General features: G+C 45.0%; 1 protein-coding gene across 4 annotated transcripts in view; it reads right to left on the reverse strand.

Moving 5' to 3' along the window:
- foxn3 (forkhead box N3) overlaps window positions 1-20446 on the reverse strand; it is a 393377-nt gene that overhangs the window by 191357 nt on the left and 181574 nt on the right. For all 4 annotated transcript variants that reach the window (XM_070879649.1, XM_070879652.1, XM_070879650.1 and 1 more), the window contains exon 3: window positions 1768-1904. In XM_070879649.1, the coding sequence (XP_070735750.1) occupies window positions 1768-1904 (137 nt within the window). The remainder of the gene's footprint in view (window positions 1-1767; window positions 1905-20446) is intronic.

A 20446-nucleotide genomic window follows, 5' to 3' on the forward strand; every position in this document is an offset into this window, starting at 1 on the left:
CCACTTAGGACGGTCTTTGGTCAGGGACGCCCAGGTGTCAGTGGGGATGTTGCATTTTATCAGGGAGGCTCGGAGGGTGTCCTTGTAACGTTTCCGCTGCCCACCTTTGGCTCGTTTGCCTTAAAGGAGTTCAGAGTAGAGCGCTTGCTTTGGGAGTCTTGTGTCTGGCATGCGAACAATGTGGCCTGCCCAGCAGAGCTGATCAAGTGTGGTCAGTGCTTCAATGCTACAAAAAGTACTTCATTGACTGTAAAGCGCTGTGCAACGTCCGGAGGTCATGAAATGCGCTATATAAAATGCACTCAGCGAGCACACTCGGAACTTTACAGCACTGTAATAGTCAACTACAGAGGTCAACATCGACTCAAGTAATCTTTCCCAACTTCAGTCTCGGAAAAGTTTTCCCTGGACATCTAATAATATTTACTTGTTCCAGTTTACAGCACTGTTATCAAGCCGTTACAGAGATACAAACTTCAGCCAACAGTAGAGATCACTGACCTGTACATAGTTTTGTGACCAAGAACATTCTGGAAATGAAGAAGCAAAGGCCACCTCTAGGAGTTAAACATGATTGCTAGCTGCTTTAGTATTCCTACTCCAAGTGGACTGCAGAAGCACAGCTTCGCAGCTCACACTTCTTGAATCGCCTGCATGCACAAGATGGTGTATTTAAAAGTGGACTCATTTATAAAGGATCATTTGCTAAATGACTTTTAGGATCCTTTGTAACATCTCCCCCTCCTCCCCCACCCCTCCCCGGCCACTGTGGTTCTTCACTGCATTAAATTCCATTTGCCTCATTAGTTCTGGCAAGGAAATGACTGGTGTAGAAATTTTTATTTCCATTACATGGAAGTTCCCAGTGTTTCAAGGAATTGGAAGATTTTCCATTATTGTGGAACGCATGGCGACTGACTTGTGCAGGGGAATGGTTTAGAAGAGGAGGTTAACACTTCCAAGCCTTTAGAGAAACATTTTTAAAAATTCTGCAATGTCAAAAGCAATATACGACAAGGATCTTTTGTGTTTGATGCGAAGGGTTTGACTATACATACATCACAGGCACTCTAGTTCTACAAGCTTTTTTTTTTCTCCCCTAGATTACTCTGTCGCTTCACTGAGTCCTATTTTGTTTTAATCTCCCAGAGCTAGCTGACCTCAAGTTGTCATCTCAGATGAAGCACGCTTCTGTGGATATTTATGAAATGGGAGGAGGGGGGAAAGCAGGTACAAAAACACACACACACGCTCACACAAAAAAAGGCTGGAAGCCAACTGGAGTCACTATGGAGAACGTGTTGTCAAGGCAGCAGCGTATTTCCACATGCTAACAGCCTCTCCATTTGCCAGGCAACAAAATAGAACTCGTGATGCAACTGCACCTGTCTCAGCTATGCGTTGCCAAGACAACGCGCCGGCTTCCATGGCTACCATCACGCCAATCACCAAGTGAGGCAGATGTACAGCACTTTCCTTCTAAGCCCAGCTGTTCCTTCCAATCTCTCTTTTGACGATTGATGGTCTGGGCATGTAATGGAATGTGCTTTAACCCAGTAACAAGACAGTACATCTCTCCCCCTCACAGAGCTCCACATAGCTGCTGGTGTCGAAACCCGATATTACTGCAGGGAAGCTTCAATCTCGGATTTCTTACTTACACAATGACACGGGCATAAACAAACAAACATTTGCAGTCTCCACCCTTCCCGCTCCGCGAGCAATACAGGTCCAATTCACCATGCAACACCACACACACATGCTTACCTTTGATATCCCCGTGGGGAAGTGGGAGGCGTATTAAAAACATGAGAGTAAGGATGGTAGGGTGTCTTTTTCAATGCCTGAATAAGGTTTTGTCTGTATTCTGGGTCTATACACCATAAGGAGCCCTTCCCGATACTCTGCAGGAAGAAAGAAAGCATGGGTCACATTCTGCAAGTTTCAAAATTCAATACAGCCGAGCAACTATCGCTTTTACAACAGGTTTAAGTTCAGTCTTGGCACGCGCCGTGTCACAAAAACTCATTTTATGGAAGAGGGAGCACTTCTTAATATTAAACATTTCCAGATTTCTGCAGTAGAAAAGGTTGTTCTTGGGCAGACTGGTGAATTCAGGTTGATGTAATTGCTCCTTACACACACAGAAACCCACACTGGTATGTCGGGAACAGTGGGTTTATGCCAACATTCAATATTTGTTTTACTGCTCAAAGCAGCGTGCATCAGGTTTTTCATTGCGAGTTTCATAGCCAGTGCACAAACATCAGCACAGAATTCCTCCGCTCTTCACAGCACAGTTGTTCTATCACCATCATAGGCAGTCCCTCGGAATCGAGGAAGACTTGCTTCTACTCTTAGCAGGAGTTCTTAGGTGGTTGAACAGTCCAATACGAGAGCCACAGTCCCGGTCACAGGTGGAGCAGATCGCCGTTGAAGGAAAGGGTGGGTGGGACAGGTTTCTTTCCGCTGCCTGCGCTTGATTCCTGCACGCTCTCGGCGATGAGACTCGAGATGCTCAGAGCCCTCCCGGATGCACTTCCTCCACTTAGGGTGGTCTTTGGCCAGGGTCTCCCAAGTGTCAGTGGGGATGTTGCACTTTATCAGGGAGGCTTTGAGGGTGTCCTTGTAATGTTTCCTCTGCCCACCTTTGGCTCGTTTGCCGTGAAGGAGTTCAGAGTAGAGCGCTTGCTTTGGAAGTCTCGTGTCTGGCGTGTGGACAATATGGCCTGCCCAGCGGAGCTGGTCGAGTGTGGTCAGTGCTTCAATGCTAAGCCGATAGCATTATTTTCTTTACACTTCCAGCGTGAAAACAGCCATCTCTGGGCTCACCTCAACATTCCTCGTCCTGCTTTCAAATTACACCATTGGCTGGCAACATAAGTGGGTGAACTTTGCTACTGTACAGTATATTGCTACACTTTCCAAACAGCCTTAATGTTTACTAGTCAAAATTGATGAGTTTCAGTATTTACTTTTCACTGGGGGTTAAGCCCTCAATCTAAACTTCAAACTTTTTTCCCAAAAAGAGAACAAGCATGTATTTGAGTTGGTCTCACGCAAAGAGGACCTAAAAAAGCATTAACAAAACTAAATTACAGAAACTTAAAGATAATAAAAATCACATGTACTACAAAACCAGTCTGACAGCCTTTCACAATAATTATATTGCATAACACAACAGGGTTTGTTTTTGTTTAATGAACCCTTAACTTCCATAATAATGCTATCGATGGCAGTCATAGAGCAATAGCGGAAACGAGGCAAAGTAAATGAGAAGCCGGTGAAACCCACCTAGAGGTGTTGCTGACAAATAGAAAGAAAGACTTGCATTTATATAGCGCCTTTCAGGACCACTGGAAGTCCCAAAGTGCTTTACAGCCAATGAAGTAATTTTGAAGGGTAGTCACTGTTGTAATGTAGAAAATGCGGCAGCAAATTTGCGCACAGCAAGCTCCCACAAACAGTAATGTGATAATGACCAGATAATCTGTTTTTGTGATGTGGATTGAGGGATAAATATTGATCAAAACACCGAGGAGAACACCCCTGCTTTTCTTTAAAATAATGCCATAGGATCCAAGAGAGCAGACAGGGCCTCGGTTTAACATCTCATCCGCTCCCTCAGCACCGCACTGGAGTGTCGGCCTAGATTTTTATGCTCAAGTCTCTGGAGTGAGACTCGAACCTTCTAACTCAGAGGCGAGGGTGCTACTTACTGAGCCACTGGCTAATACAAATAGAAGAGGCACAAGTGGTGAGAGAGGCGGTGATCTCTTTCAGCTGCTGGTAAACGCAGCAATCAGCCAAGCCTGTATAGGCCAGCAGCATGGTTCTGATGACCAGGAGAGAAGTTGCACGGTGTCAGTGACTAAATGATCAGCCCCCAATGGTGGAGTAGAGCAGCAGGTCGGGGCGTCGACCCCTGGGCAATATACCACTTCAAGGTGCAGCGCGAGCTGGTGCAGGAGGGCGACGGCTGCGAAGAGAGACATCATCAAAGTCCAGGTTGGTAATTGGAGCGTGGGCAGATACAGTAGGCGTGGCGTGGCGAGGTCGGGTGAAAGAGCAGCGAGTGATTGTAGAGGGACGTGATCAGGGCCCAGAAGAGGCGTGAGTTCTGGGCCCAGCAGAGGAGGGGGCCCAGGGACATCACGGGCCAGCCCACACTGCGATGTGTGTGCGCGCATTAGGTCTGTGCAGCAGAGCTGGTCTCCAGTCGTCCTGGTTGGACCAAGACCTAGCTCTGTCAAGCCCATGTGATGGCTGGTGTGCAACAGCCACCACACGTTTAAAAAAAAAATCCACGCATCTTCCACCCTTCAAGATGTAGTTCGGGACCTGGAATATTAAGTCCTTCATTGAAACACCTGTGAACTCATCCCTTTTTGCCATGGAAGCAAGTCCTCCTCGTTTCGAGGAACCGCCTTATGATGAGAGAGAGAGCAAAGAACAACGAGCAGTCCAGAGGCAGAGGAGAGAAGCTGCTGGGGTCAAATAATGAGCCAAGCGGTTAAGTGGTTTATAAAATATTATCTGAACTCAAAGATTAAACCCATGCAACTAGCATTCTCTGTGCATAGGTGCTCAACATGGGTATCTTAACTCATGCAAACCACCACCAGCACAGAGCTATGGTTGGTCTGTTTCTGTGGTGAAACATCAGGTGCCAAACTCTGCATTTAGTGTGCAATGAGTCTTCCTTATAGTCACACATAAAAGCAGAACAAAGGAGCTCCACAATGGCTCAGTGTGTTTACTCATTAAGTATCTGAGCCATACAGATCAGGAATTTAGATCACTGGTGGTAGATTGAGTAGACTGGGTCTTTACTCCTTGGAGTTCAGAAGGATGAGGGGTGATCTTATAGAAACATTTAAAATCATGAAAGGGATAGACAAGATAGAGGCAGAGAGGTTGTTTCCACTGGTGGGGGAGACTAGAACTAGGGGGCACAGCCTCAAAATACGGGGGAGCCAATTTAAAACCGAGTTGAGAAGGAATTTCTTCTCCCAGAGGGTTGTGAATCTGTGGAATTCTCTGCCCAAGGAAGCAGTTGAGGCTGGCTCATTGAATGTTTTCAAGTCAAAGATAGATAGATTTTTAAGCAATAAGGGAATTAAGGGTTACGGGGAGAGGGCGGGTAAGTGGAGCTGAGTCCACGACCAGATCAGCCATGATCTTATTGAATGGCGGAGCAGGCTCGAGGGGCTAGATGGCCTACTCCTGTTCCTAATTCTTATGTTCTTATGTTCTTATGGTGTGTGATTCATTCGCTAATCATAGCCAGGTCAATGGAAGGAGCACAATTAGCTACAGGGACTCCTCATTGCTAACCAATGTACACGCAAGGACAGGCTCAGCTACAGTGCCCCATCTGGTCGGAAGACCTGCTGAAATGCACATGACAATGGAGAGAGAGATCGGGAGGGGAAGATGAGATGGTGGGGAAAGATAGGGGGTGGGGGGAACAGATGTGGGGAAGGATGGGGAGAAATCAGACACAGTTGTTCTTCCATTTCGTTCAATTCTCATCGATAGTCATCATCATCATCGTCATAGGCAGTCCCTCGGAATCGAGGAAGACTTGCTTCCACTCTTAGAATGAGTCCTTAGGTGGCTGAACAGTCTAATATGAGAGCCACAGTCCCTGTCACAGGTGGGACAGACAGTCGTTGAGGGAAGGGGTGAGTGGGACAGATTTGCCGCACGCTCTCTCCGCTGCCTGCATTTGATTTCTGCATGCTCGCGGCGATGAGACGCGAGTTGCTCAGCGCCCTCCCGGATGCACTTCCTCCACTTGGGGCGATCATTGATCGTACAGTATTACGTATAGAATTTGACCACTTCTACTCAGAGATCCCAATTCAGTTCTACTCTGTCGCTGCACCCGATGGAGGAGGGAGCACTGAGTCTAGACTCTGCAGCCTATTAATACTGTAGCTGTAACATTAATTTGCAGCTGATCTGTACTAAATCCCAGATGTAAACAGGCACAGAGAAAACAAACCCAGGCGGCTGGCACCGAGCGAGAACTACTGCCAATCCCCACTCCATCAACAGAAGGTACATTTTCGACAGGGCAAGAATGTTCTTCCTACCCTTTGGGGGCAGCATTCCGTGCTACAGTCTGACAATGCGGATGCATTCCCACCAAAGGCAGCCAAGTTCAAACTACAGTCAAAGCTAAGATTCAAACCTGTGCCTCTGCAATTCAGAGACATACACCCAACTGCTGGGCATGGCTAGCTACTACACTGATTGGTGGGATGAGGGGGCTGTCCTATGAGGAGAGACTGAGCAGAATGGAGTTTAGAAGAATGAGAGGCGATCTCATTGAAACATAAGATTCTGAGGGGGATTGACTGGGTAGATGCTGAGAGATCGTTTCCCCTGGCTGATGAGTCGAGAACGAGGGGGCACAGTCAAAGGATAAGGGGTCAGCCATTTAAGGCTGAGACGAGGAGGAATTCCTTCACTCAGAGGGTTGTGGAATCTTCGGACTTCTCTACCCCAAAGGACTATGGATGCTCAGTGGTTTTCAAGGCTGAGATCAATAAGATTTCTGGACTCATGGTGATTCAAGGGATACTGGGATTGGGCAGAAAAGTGGAGTTGAGGTTTATGATCAGCAATGATTTTGTTGAATAGCAGAGCAGGCTCGAGGGGCTGAATAGCCTAATCCTGTTTCTAATTCTTATGTTCTTATAGCTGTCCAATTGACTTGATTTTTTTTTAAGTTGCTGAAATTATAACGAACCTCCACAGGTCATTCTTGATTCAAAGTTAATTCACTGTGAAAAGTACTTTGAAATGTTTCAACTTGATTAAAGTGCTATACAAATAGCAAGGTTTTATTTTGAACTGCGCAGAGCAAAACAGCCCTATTTCTAATTGTTCAGGTTCACATTTTGGGATGCGTTTGCAAAGCTGCCAAAGCATCAAGGCTTTCAATTCCCAGGGTACAGATCAGGAAGATTATAAGATGGGATCCCCTGGTTGGTGCTGGGCTAGCTAATCTCAGCAGTAAAAGCACCATGATTGATCTCAGTATCCCTGGGCATGACATGAGAAAACCTTCCAAGCTTCCCTTCTCGATCACTACTCAATGATCCAAGTCCCGTACACATTACCCCCTGTGCTCGCTGACCTACATTGGCTCCCAGTTAAACAACGCCTCGATTTTAAAATTCTCATCCTTGTTTTCAAATCCCTCCATGGCCTCGTCCTCCTTACCTCTAACCTCCTCTAGCCCCACAACCCTCAAAGATATCCGTGCTCCTCTAATTCTGACCTCTTGAGAGCATGCTCGATTTTCATTGCTCAACCATTCATGGCCGTGCCTTCTGTTGCCAAGGCCCAAAAGCTCTGGAATTCCTTCTCTAAACCTCTCCGCCTCTTTACATCTCTTTCCTCCTTTAAGGCGCTCCTTAAAAGCTATTATATCCTTATGGGGTTCGGTGCCAAATATTGTTTTATAACACTTCTGTGAAGCGCCTTCAGACGTTTTACTGCATTAAATGCGCTATATAAATGCAAGCTGTTGTTGATCCCTGCTGGAAATAGCAGAGGTGCACAAACTAGGTAACCTTTAGCTGTGACACTATCAAGCCCTTTTGCATGAAGGATATCCACTATTGAAGAGTGACTGGCATTCGTGGAACCTGCAGTGTGAGCCGATACTTTCAGGAGAGAGTGGCAGAAAAAGGGGAAAAAATTGTGGGAGGGGGAAAAAAGTTAACAAGCTAAAAGAATGGATGTTGAAAATTAGTTTCAGGACATATCGACCCTTGCCTGCCTACAGGTGGAATCCAGGAGTCACAGCAGAGGTTGGAGTGGTCACAAACAATCTATCACATTTTCTGGTCATACCCAAATAGATTTAACTCTACTGGCAGAAAGTGTTGCATCACATCCATAAAATGTCAAAGCGCCGTTGGCATAACTAAGTCCCACCAAGCACCAACAGAGGGCAAAGACAGCAGTACTATCAGTGGCCCTGTCTTGAACTAGTCCACAAACAGCCAGTCCGTGAAGCTCACTCACTACGACGACATAAAATCGCACAATGCTTCCCGTTAGTGTAATATGCACCAATAAAAAACCCTGGTCTGGACGGATTGCATTCACGCATTTTGAAAGAATCTAGTGAAGAGATAGCAGAGGCCTTACTACACATATTTAATAATATTAGAAAAGGGTGTAGTGCCAGAGGACTGGTGGATAGCTAATGTAATACCTAGATTTAAGAAGGGGGATAGAACATGTCCAGGGAATTATAGAAGAGTCAGTTTAACATCGGTGGTAGGAAAAATAATATAGTGCCTACTAAAGGAGAAAATAGAAGAACATCTGAAAACCAAAAATATACTAACGAATAGTCAGCATGGATTTTAAAAGGGAAAGCCTTGCCTGACCAACCTCTTTGAATTTTTTGAAGCTGTAACAGAGAGAGTAGATGAGGGTAATGCAGTAGATGTAATTTATCTAGATTTTCAAAAGGCCTTCGATAAGGTACCACATAACAGACTGATGGAAAAGGTCAGGGAATGCAGAGTCAGGGGCAAGTAGCAGAATGGATAGCTAGCTGGCTTCAAGACAGAAAGCAGAGAGTAGGGGTAAAGGGAGCTATTCACAGTGGCAGAAGGTGGGTAGTGGTGTTCCACAAGGATCAGGATGTCCCAGAATGCTTTACAGCCAATGAGGTACTTTTTCAAGTGTAGTCATTGTTGTAATGTGGGAAACGCCAACACCAATTTGCGCACAGCAACCTCCCACAGATATAATGTGCAGGTAATCTAGTTTAGGTGTTGATTGGTGTCCTGGCCAATATTTATCCCAGAGAGAGAATTCCTCTGCTCTTTGAAATAGTACCATGGGACCTTTTACGTCCACGTGAGATGGCAGACGAGGAAATTAAAGATGGTTATCCCATTTACTGATCATCCATTGTTTGGTTCCAATATTACATAGGATATACGGCACAGAAACATGCCATTTGGCCCAACCAGTCCATGCCGGCGTTTATGCTCCACTTGAGCCTCCTCTCATCTTTCCTTATCTAAATCTATCAGCATAACCCTCTATTCCCTTCTTCCCCACAAGCATTTATACCATTTGCCTCAACCACTCCCTGTGGTAGCGAGTTCCACATTCTCACCACTCTTTGGGTAAAGAAGTTTCTTCTGAATTTCTCACTTGATTTCTTGGTGACTATCTTATATTGATGGCCTCTAGTTATGCTCTTCCCACAAGTGGAAACACTCTCTCGGTGTCTACTTTATCAAAACCTTTCCTAATTTTAAACACCTCAATTAGGTAATTCCTCAGCCTTCTTTTTTCAAGCGAAAAAGAGACCCAGCATCTTCATCCTTTCCCAAGAGGTATACCCTTGTAAATCTTCTCTGCACCCTCTCCAGTGCCTCCATATCCTTTTTATAATCATCATAGGCAGTCCCTCGAAACAAGAATGACTTGCTTCCACACCAAAAAGGATGAGTTCACAGGTGTTTCAATGAAGGACCTAATATTCCAGATCCTGAACTACATCCTGAAGGGTGGAAGATGCCTGTGCGTGGATTTTTTTTAACGTGTGGTGGCCGTTGCACACCAGCCACCACACGGGCTTGACAGAGCTAGGTCTTGGTCCAGTGGAAAGAGTTATCCAAGGCGACTGGAGACCAGCTCTGCTGCACGGACCTAGTGCGCACACATATCGCAGTGTGGGCTGGCCGGGCTGCCCCTAGGCCCCTGGCCCCAAAAATATGGCAGCCAGAATTGTACGCAGTACTCCAAGTGTGGTCCAACCAAGGTTCGATACAGGTTTAGCATAAATGCACTACTTTTCAATTCTATCCCTCTAGAAATAAACCCTTGTGCTTTGCTTTATTATGGCCTGTGGCGCAACCTTTAGTGGTTTGTGCATTTGTACTGAGATCCCCTTGTTCCGCTACCCCACCCACTCGCACCCTCCAAGCAATGTAACCTCCTTCTTTCTACCAAAAAATGTAATACTTCACATTTATGTGTTGAATTTCATTTTCCAATTATATTCCCATTCTGCAAGTTTATTAATGTCTTCCTGTAATTTGTTGCAGCCCACCTTAGTATTATCTATCCCCCTAATTTGGTGTCATCCGCAAATTTAGAAATTTGTGTTTTTGATTCCAAAGTCTAATTCATTCATATAATTTGTGAACAATAGCGGTCCCAGCACTGATCCTTGTGGAACACCAGTACCTCCTTCTGCCACTGTGAATAGCTACCGTTTATCCCTATTCTCTGCTTTCTGCCTTGAAGCCAGCTAGCTATCCATTCTGCTACTTATCCCCTGATTCCACATTCTCTGACCTTGTTCATCGGTCTATCGAGCCCAAATTTGGCCCCCTCATTTTTTTTCGGCACACTCACGTAGGCTCAAAACAGCGGCAAAAAGATGTCCTCAGATTCTGGCCGCTCTGTTGACTCTCCCGGGGCTTGGCGTGGCGTGGCGATTCCATTGGGGGGGGGGCGGAGCTAACGCCCTGTGCGTGAAAGAGTGCCAGCAGCATTGCGCATGCGCATTCAAGCATTCACACATGCGCAGTAGCGAACAACATTGGCAATCGGCCACTTCCCTGTGCTCTCCCGCCCGCACCTACACCAGCTGAGTGGCCTCCCGCTGTCCGTTGATTCCTGCAGCCAGCAGCCTGTCTCTTCTGGGAGCCCAGACCACCTGTGTGTTCTGCGAGCCTGTGGCCAGTTCCTTGTGCTCTCCTGCCCGGTTGTCCCGCCCGCACCTATCCCCGGACGAGTGGCCTCTCACACCGGCTGGCTCGCTGGCTTTCCGGGCCCGAGTTGGGAAGGTAAGGCTTAAGTTTTATTTTTTATTTCATCTTAATGGTCTTTATGCTCCTTGAATGTTGTTGCGCTTTGTCAGGTCCTCTCTGTTTCCCTACCCACCCCTACCTCTGGCTACCTGCGCTGATTTCTTAACTCTCCGCCAGGGTTTTCTGTGCGGCCACAAGTAGACACATACTCTGGCCTAAATTAGTTTGGAGCAACTATTAGCTGTCCAAAGTGGCTTAAATGGCCAAAACCAACCTAGATGGCTGGTAATGCCCCCTTTTGAAAAAACTTAAACTAAACTAAAAAAAATCCTAACTAACTCACTTACACTGCCGCAAATTGAACGTGCAAAAATGGGGATTTTTAAGATACTCCAGGAAAATCAAGTTGCTCCAAAAAAAACGGAGCAACTCCTGGGCAATTTTGGGCAATGTGGTACCTTATCGAAGTGCTTTGAAAATCGAGATTAATTACATCGACAGCATTACCCTAGTCTATTTTCTCAGTTTCCTCTTCAAAACATGCAATGAGGTTGGTCAAGCAAGACTTTCCCTTTTGAAATCCATGCTGACTATCCGTTATTATATTTTTGATTGCTCGATGTTCTTCACTTTGACCTTTAGTAGGGATTGCATTATTTTTCCTACCACCGATGTTAAGCTGACTGGTCTATAATTCCCTGGACATGTTCTGTCTTAAATATAAGTATTATGTCCTCTGGCACTATGCCTTTGACTAAAGAATTACTAAATATGTGTCGTAATGCCTTTGCTTTCTTGACTTCAGCTGCCTAGACCCTAAGCTCTGGAACTCCCTTCCTAAACCCCTCTTTCCTCCTTCAAGACGCTCCTTAAAATCTACCCCTTTGACCAGGCTTTTAGTCACCTGCCCTAATTTCTCTTTATGTGGCTCGATGTCAAATTTTGTCGTCTCATAATACTCCTGTGAAGCGCCTTGGGACGTTTCACTAAGTTAAAGGTGCTATATAAATATAAGTTGTGGTTGTTATTGCTATCTCTTCCCTAGATTTAAAAAAAATGAGTGGATGTAATCAATCCAGACCAGAGGTTTTATCCTCTGAATTTGATTAGTTTATGTAATATATCAGTGTCAGCTGTGGCTCAGTGGGTAGCACACTCGCCTCCAAGTCAGAAGGTTGTAGGTTCAAGTTCCACTCCAGGGACTTGAACACACAAAATCTCGGCCAACACTCTAGTGCAGTGCTGAGGGAGTGCTGCACTGTCGGAGGTGCTATCTTTCGGATGAGACGTTAAACCGAGGCCCCGTCTGCTCTCTCAAGTAGACGTTAAAAAGTGCCATGGCACTTTTTCGAAGAAGAGCAGGGGGTGTTATCCCCAGTGTCCTGGCCAATATTTATCTCCGTCGACATTTGAAAAAAACAGATCATCACATTGCTGTTTGTGGGAGCTTGCTTGTGCGCAAATTGGCTGCCCTAGTTCCCAAATTACAACAGTGACTACACTCCAAAAGTACTTCATTGGCTGTAAAGCGCATTGAGATGTCCAGTGGTCGTGTAAGGTGCTATATACATCAAGTCTTTTTTTCTTTCTTTCTTTAATGCAGGTATTTCATTACTAATCTCATGATCCAATGTCATGTCCACCTGTTTTATCTGGTAAATACTGAGGCAAAGTAATTATTTAATATTTCTGCCATTTCTCTATCATTGCCTGTGGTATTATCCTGTCAATCCCTTAGTGGCCCTATGCCCATCGCAAACTTCCTTTTTTGAATAATGTGCTTGTAAAATATTTTACTATTTTGTTTTATGTTCCTTGATAATTTAATTTCATTGTTCCTCTTTACGTATCTAATTGTTCTTTTGACTTCTCTACTAATCTTTTCGTATTCTCCCTCATCATGCTCTCCCCTACTATCCATGTACTTAATGTTTGCCTCTTTCCTTACCGTCATTTTTTTCCCTGATGGCTTTGTTCATCCATGGTGTCTCATAAGCGTTTAGCTGCTTGTTGTTTTTTAGCGGAATATATTTTTTCTCGATTCTGCTGAACACCATTTTAAAATGTTTCCCATTGCTGTTATACATCATTGTTTGCCAGAATTATTGGCCATTTTATTTTCCCAAGTTCTATTCTCAGCCCCCTGAAAAATCAGCTTTTCTCCAATCTAATACCCTGGTCGTCTTCATACTTCAGTGCTTCTCAATTATTATTTTAAAACGTTATTATATTATAGTCACTATTGCCTAGATGTTCCCCTATTTTTATTATCTGCTCTGGTTCATTCCCTAATACTATATCAAAGTGAAACACTTTAGTGAGATGAGATTAGATAAGAATTATTAAGCTACCTTATTTTACAACCAGCAAGTGAATGAATAGGGAAACCGATATAATCAAATCTCATCTTGATTTAACTCACTACAAAATCCTCCTGATGAACAAGAAAAATGTTAAAATACATCATTCCTATGAGCAGGCTTGATCAGCTATTCCTGGTCAGCCATCTTATGACCAGCTCTGGGCTTGATAAGTGCCAGTTTCTGCTTGCTAGGCCAGGCTTCAACCTCACACTTTTCTCTCTCTTCCAGCAAATGCAAAGGCTACTTTTGACTGCTTCCTTATTCAGTGATTCACTGATAAACTGTGGTGTGGGTCTCGAGAAACCATGTCTTGCTATTTCCAAAATGGATAGGGACCATCCTGGCTTAATGGGCGTGCGATACAACAATTGACTCTCTGTGTCTCCATTCGAAGCAGACTATGAGCTGTGACATTTCATAAACTGGCTTCTCTATCTTCAGTACACATCTTCAATGCCTGCAGCCTAAAACTTAAAAAAAAAAACCTGTGAGAATTCACTTTGCATTAAAACACAACACTTTAAAATAACTAATTTTCCAATCCTATCGGTGAGGACAAAAGTGATCAAAAACCCAAAACACAACAGGATACATGGATAAAAACAAAAAATCAAAAATATTTCAATACTTTTATATTAGGTGTAGGATTAGGCTTTAGGGATAATTCCACAATTCTGCAACCTGTTCTCCCGTTGCATGCAGCTCTCTGCTGGGGGCGTGGGATTATGAGTCGCTCCCTACATCTTCAATAATGCTATTGGCATATAAATAGTAAACAGGTGGTAAGTGGAGGGGTGGGGCCAATTAGGGACCAAAAAGGAGACCTACACATGAGGCCGGAGGGCATGGCTGAGGTACTAAATGAGTGCTTTGCATCTGTTTTTACCAAGGAAGCAAATGCTGCCAAAGTCATAGTGAAAGAGAAGGTAGTTGAGATATTGGATGAGATAAAAATTGATTAAGAGGATGTACTAGAAAGGCTGGCTGTACTTAAAAATATAAAAGTCACCAGGATCGGATGGGATGCATCCTAGGATGTTGAGGAAAGTTCCGGTGGAAATCGCAGAGGTACTGGCCATAATCTTCCAATCCTCCTTGGATACAGAGTGGTGCCAGAGGACTGGAGAATTGCAAATGTTACACACTGGTTAAAAAAGGGTGCAAGGATAAACCCAGCAACTACAGGCCAGTCAGTTTAACCTCAGTCGTGGGGAAGATTTTAGAAACAATAATCTGGGACAAAATTGTCACTTGGACAGTTGTGGCTTAATTAAGGAAAGCCAGCGTGGATTTGTCAATGGCAAATCATGTTTAACTAACTTGATTAAGTTTTTTGGTAAAGTAACAGAGAGAGGTTGATGACAACAATGTAGTTGACTTGGTGTACATGGATTTCCAAAAAGGAGTTCGATAAAGTGCCACATAATAGGCTTGCCACAAGGAATAAAAGGGACAGTGGCAGCATGGATACGAAATTGGTTAAGCGACAGGAAACAGAATAGTGGTGAACGGTTGTTTTTCGAACTGAAGGAAGGTATACAGTGGTGTTCCCTAGGGCCACTGCTTTTCTCGATATATATTAATGTAGACTTGGAGTACAGGGCACAATTTCAAAATTTGCAGATGACATAAAACTTGGAAGTATAGTGAACAGTGAGGAGGATAGCGACAGACTTCAAGAGGACATAGACAGGCTGGTGGATTGGGCTGACACGTGGAAGATGAAATTTAATGCAAATAAGTGCGGTGATACATTTTGATAGAAAGAATGGGGAGAGGCAATATGAAGTAAAGTAAAGGGTACCATCCTAAAGTGGTGCAGGAACAAAGAGACCTGTGGGTAAGTGTGCACAAATCGTTGAAGGTGGCAGGACAGGTTGAGAAAGCGGTTAAGAAACCTTACGGGATCCTGGGCTTCATAAATAGAGGCAGAGAGTACAAAGCAAGGAAATTATGATAAATCTTTATAAAACACTGGTTTGTCCTCAACTGGAATAAATGTGTCCAATTCTGGGCACCGCACTTTAGGAAGGATGTAAAGGCCTTAAGAGAGGGTGCAGGAAAGATTTACAAGAATGGTTCTAAGGATGAGGGATTTCAGTGACGTGAAAAGACTACAGAAGCTAGGGTTGTTCTCTTTAGAGCAGAGAAGGTTGAGAGATCGAGGTGTTCAAAATCATAAGGGTTCGAGACAGTCGATGGAGAGAAACTGTTCCCATTGGCAGAAGGGTCGAGTACCAGAGGACACAGATTTAAGGTGATTGGCAGAAGAACCAAAGGCGACATCAGGAAAAACATTTTTACACAAGTGGTTAGGAAGGTGGCATGCACTGCCTGAAAGGGTGGCGGAGGCAGATCCATTTGTGGCTTTCTAATGGGAATTGGATAAAATTTGCAGGGCTACGGGGAAGGGCGGGGGAGTGGGACTAGCGGAGGTGCTCTCACAGAGAGCCGGCATGGGCTCCTGCGCTGTAACCATTCTATAATGATTTTATGATTTTCATTATAGAAACCTGTCCAGTACTCGCAACTATACGATTAGCTTTCTAAAAAAAGAACATAAAAGCTAACTGCTGGCAGAGAGACGTGGACAATGCAGGAAAGGACGACATCACTTTGTTATTAGTCCACAAGGCCTCTCCACATCACAATTTCTTTTGAAGCAGCAAAAGAACCATTGCTGTCATTTCGATTTCAGTGCAACATAAGAACGCGTGTATATTATACTGTGTCCACTTGAAGTTAGAAATGTAGCAGTACAAGTAGAGATTGTGAGGTAGAAATTCGGTGTGTGTGCGTCTCCCGTTGACGGGGTGCAAACTATTTTTCGGCCAGGCGCAGCGCCGCTATCGACTCCCGCTAAATTCCGCGGGAGCGTAGCAGCGGCGGTAAACGGTAGCGCCCGCTCCGCGATGACGTCATCATCACCGTGTGCACCGACCCCTTTTCGCCCCGGAGTGAAAATTTGGTAGTGTCCCCTGAAACTGCCGCAGGTGATATTTAAAAGGGAGGTGGGGGAACGCTAAAAAACAAAATGGACATCTTCATCCTCGATCGCGGGGTGCGTGCCGCGATCTTGCAGCCCGGCACTCCGCTTGCGTGCTAGACTGTTGCCACGGCACCCCGCTCCCTGGTGGTCCAGGGATGGCCCCGTTTCCCGCCCGCAGTCGGCAGCTTGGCTCTCCTGTTTAATGAAGTGGGGAGGGGGGGGCGGTGACCCAACTACACGCATCAATATGCGTCCAACTGCATAGCGCTGCTCCCTTCGCGGAGTCTCTCCACCCCGCTGAGCGAGTGGACCGCGATATCATGCGCTCTTCTTGCTCTTGCTCTCCGGGTGGTGGGGGGAGGGGAGCAGCAAGCCAAATATAGGTCGCGGGATGGGACCTCCGCACCTGGCGCAGGAACGACCGCCTCGCGGCCGTTACCGCCCCCAAACGGGGCGTCGCGCTATTTCGGGGCCCCCGTCTTTCCAAACCTGGGTAGTGACTGGAGATGGCATTTTGGGCAGTACCGCACTCGGGCAAAATTACAGCGGTGGCAGTGTCAGGAGCAATTTAAAGCAATACATTGAGTATTACATATTATTAAAGTACATTGGCTTAAGTACAACTTTTCCTCCAGCATATTAGCATCAATATGATAAATAAGGCTGGTGACAACATTGGAGTGCAAGGTTGATCAGAATATAATCAAAAGTAGTAAATGTGGGACTGAGAAAACAAATATTAAATAGCAAGTATTAAATTCTTCCTTTTGCCTAACTGAGCCTATTGTTATGATGACTTGCTATGCCACCCAGGGTGCCTAGATGCAAGTCATTAAGCAGCAGATTGCAACCACAATTAAAGCAATAATTTTAAGCTTGTTACTAGAGACTGAAGATATAAATCATTTCGGCACATCATGCGCGCGGTGCAGTTATTTTCTGCACCTCAAAATGGGAACAGCTAACAGAATACAGACTTGACCAGTTATCCATCTCTAATGTCAGGCTCAATATACACCAAGGCTAAGGCAAGAGGTACAACAGCTGATTTAAATTTCCAAATGCACTCTAACAGGGGACAAATCAATAGTGTTTAAGGCCACTTTCTTAATGATTTACTGCCATATGACAGCTGGCATGCTGCTTCACAAGCTCCTCCAACTCCAAAAGTCAATCGTGTTTTCAATCATCGGGGGGTGAAAAAATTGCATGGGTTTCCATGGTAACAAGTATCGCAATAGTGCCAAGTCTAACGACGTACTTCTAATAGCAGCACTCAATTCTCAAAACTCTAAATGCATCTTCTGCACATGCCATTAGCCCACAACCTTAAATCACACTAAATACTTTAGCGAGTGTATTATTTGTGCTAAAATTCTTTCATAGGAATTAAATAGTGTCCTCATTAATACAGATGCTCAACTTGGATCCAGTTCACAAGCCAACCTCTTGCTAAAGTCAAATACTGCTTGGTACATAGAATTTACAGTACAGAAACTAGCTATTCAGCCCTACAAGTCCATGCTCCATGTGAGCCTCCTCCCACCCAAACAACAAATCCTTCTACTCCTTTCTCCTGCGTGTAGTTATTGAGCTGCAACTTAAATGCATCGATGCTATTCACCTCAACTACTCTGTGTGGTAGCAGGTTCCAGATTCAAACTAACAATTCTCTGAGTAAAGAAGTATTTCCTGAATGCTTTATTGGATTTACAGGCAACCACCATATATTTATGGCCACTAGCTTTAGACTCCCGCAGGCTGACCTACATTGGTTCCCGGTTAAGCAATGCCTCCCTCTTAAGCAGTGCATCGATTTTGAAATTCTCATCCTTCTCTTCGAATCTCTTCATGGCCTCGCCCCTCCCCGTATCTGTCACCTCCTCCAGCCCTACAATCCTTCGAGACAGTCTAAGGATAAGGGGTAAGCCATTTAGGACCGAGATGAGGAGAAACTTCTTCACTCAGAGAATTGTGAACCTGTGGAATTCTCTACCACAGAAAGTTGTTGAGGCCAATTCATTAGATATATTCAAAAGGGAGTTAGATGTGGCCCTTACGGCTAAAGGGATCAAGGGGTATGGAGAGAAAGCAGGAATGGGGTACTGAAGTTGCATGATCAGCCATGATCATATTGAATGGTGGTGCAGGTTCGAAGGGCCGAATGGCTTACTCCTGCACCTATTTTCTATGTTTCTATATCTGTGCTCCTTCAATTCTGGCCTCCTGCGTTTCATCGATTTTAATCATCGATTGTTCGTGACTGTGCCTTCAACTGCCTGGACCCTAAAAGCTCTGGAATTCCCACCCAAAACCTCTCCACACCTCGTTCTTCCACTAGGGCGCTCCTTAAAACCTCTTTCTTTGACCAAGCTTTGGGTAAATGTTGTTTTATAATTCTCCTGTGAAGCACCTTGGGACGTTTTACTACAGGTAACGTGCCTAAAATCCGGAACCCTCGGGATCGAGGTCGTTCCAGATTCCGGGCTTTCGATTCGTTTTCTGACGTCATGAATCCGGAAACACGCGAGCCCCAGGTTCAGGTACTTCCAGATTTCGGAACGTCAGAAAGAGAGGAGTGGGAATTCTCACCGAGGAGCTGTCGGGTCGTCTGGCCCCACCAAGGAGGTCGTTGGGCCGGCCGGCGAAGAGGCCCCGAGGTAAGGGCAGCGGCGGTGAGGGGAGCAGGGCGAGTGGAGTGGTGGTGGGGAGAGGCCTGAGGTCAGGCAGGGTCGTCGGGTCTGAATTCCGGAACATTTTACAGATTCTGGACAACTCCGCCACCGACCGTCCCGGAGTCTGGAACGTTCCGGATCTTTGACGCTGCACCTGTACATTAAAGGCGCTATATAAATACAAGTTGTTGTTGTTAACTCCTCCTACGAGTCTACATATCAACTAACTGTTTTTTTTAAAATTGTCTATATTCTTACTGACATTTAACTTCTACAGTTCACTCTAAATATCAAGTGATGAAGCACTGTCCCATTTTAAGCTATGTGAGCTTTCTCTCAAATGGAACACCTATGATAACAAAGAGGCTATCCATGCCATGATGCTCCAGATGCCTAGATGTCGAGGCAAACCTAGGAGCCAATGACCCCTTCCCTATCACTGCCACCACAGCTCTCCAACACCATCCCCACTGGGAATGCTTCTGACCGCGGAATTGTGGAAAGTCCAGCAGCCAAATGGGTAAAAGAGTTTTTAAAAATTTGTTCCTGGGATGTGGGCATTGCTAGCATGGCCAGCATTTATTGCCCACCCCCGATTGTCCTCGAGAAGGTGGCGATGAGCCGCCTTCTTGAAAGGCGAAACATGAAGATGTTTCCAGGAGGAAAGCAAAGAGAGGGCATGAAAAAATCCTGGCAAGTAAAATCAAAGAAATTCAAATAATCAAGGAAAATTCAAAGATGTTTTATAATTACATAAAGAGCAAGAGGATAACTAAGGAAAGAGTAGTGCCTATTAGGGACAAAAATGGTGATGTGTGTGGAGGTCCACATAGGATGTGGGTAAGGTACTAAATGAATACTTTGCGGCCGTCTTCACAAAAGAGGGGGACGATGCCTACGTTGACGTTCAGGAGGGAGTGAAATACTGGACGGGATAAACATAGTAAGTGAGGAAGCATTAAGGGGTTTAGCATCTTTGAAAGTAGACAAATCACCAGGAATGGATGAAATATATCCTAGACTATTAAAAGAAGCAAGGGAGGAAATTGCAGAGGCTCTGACCATCATTTTCCAATCCTCCCTGGCTACAGGAGTGGTGCCAGAGGATTGTAAAACTGTTAACGCTGTACCATTATTAAAAAAGGGAGGAGGGATAAACCGAGTAATTACAGACCAGTTAGTTTAACCTTGATGGTGGGCAAATTGTTGGAATCAATTCTGAGGAACAGTGTAAACCTTCATTTGGAAAGACAGATTAATCAAGGACAGTTAACATGGATTTAAGGGAAGGTCGTGTCTGACTAATTGATTGAATTTTTTGAGGAGGTAACAAGGAGGATTGATGAGGGCAGTGCATTTGGTGTAGTCTACATGGGTTTTAGCAAGGCTTTTGACAAGGTTCCAATTGGCAGGCTAATCAAAAAAGGTAAAAGCCCATGGGATCCGAGGGAGAGTGGCAAATTGGATCCAAAATTGGCTCAATGGCAGGACGCAAATGGCAATGGTTGATGGGTGTTTCCAGTGGGGTTCCACAGGGCTCAATGCTCTGTCCCTGCTTTTTTTTGTAGTATATATTAATGATTTAGATTGAAATGTAGGAGGCATGATAAA

This window comes from Pristiophorus japonicus, chromosome 4, assembly GCF_044704955.1.
Source record: "Pristiophorus japonicus isolate sPriJap1 chromosome 4, sPriJap1.hap1, whole genome shotgun sequence".
Taxonomy (NCBI): Eukaryota; Metazoa; Chordata; class Chondrichthyes; family Pristiophoridae; genus Pristiophorus; species Pristiophorus japonicus.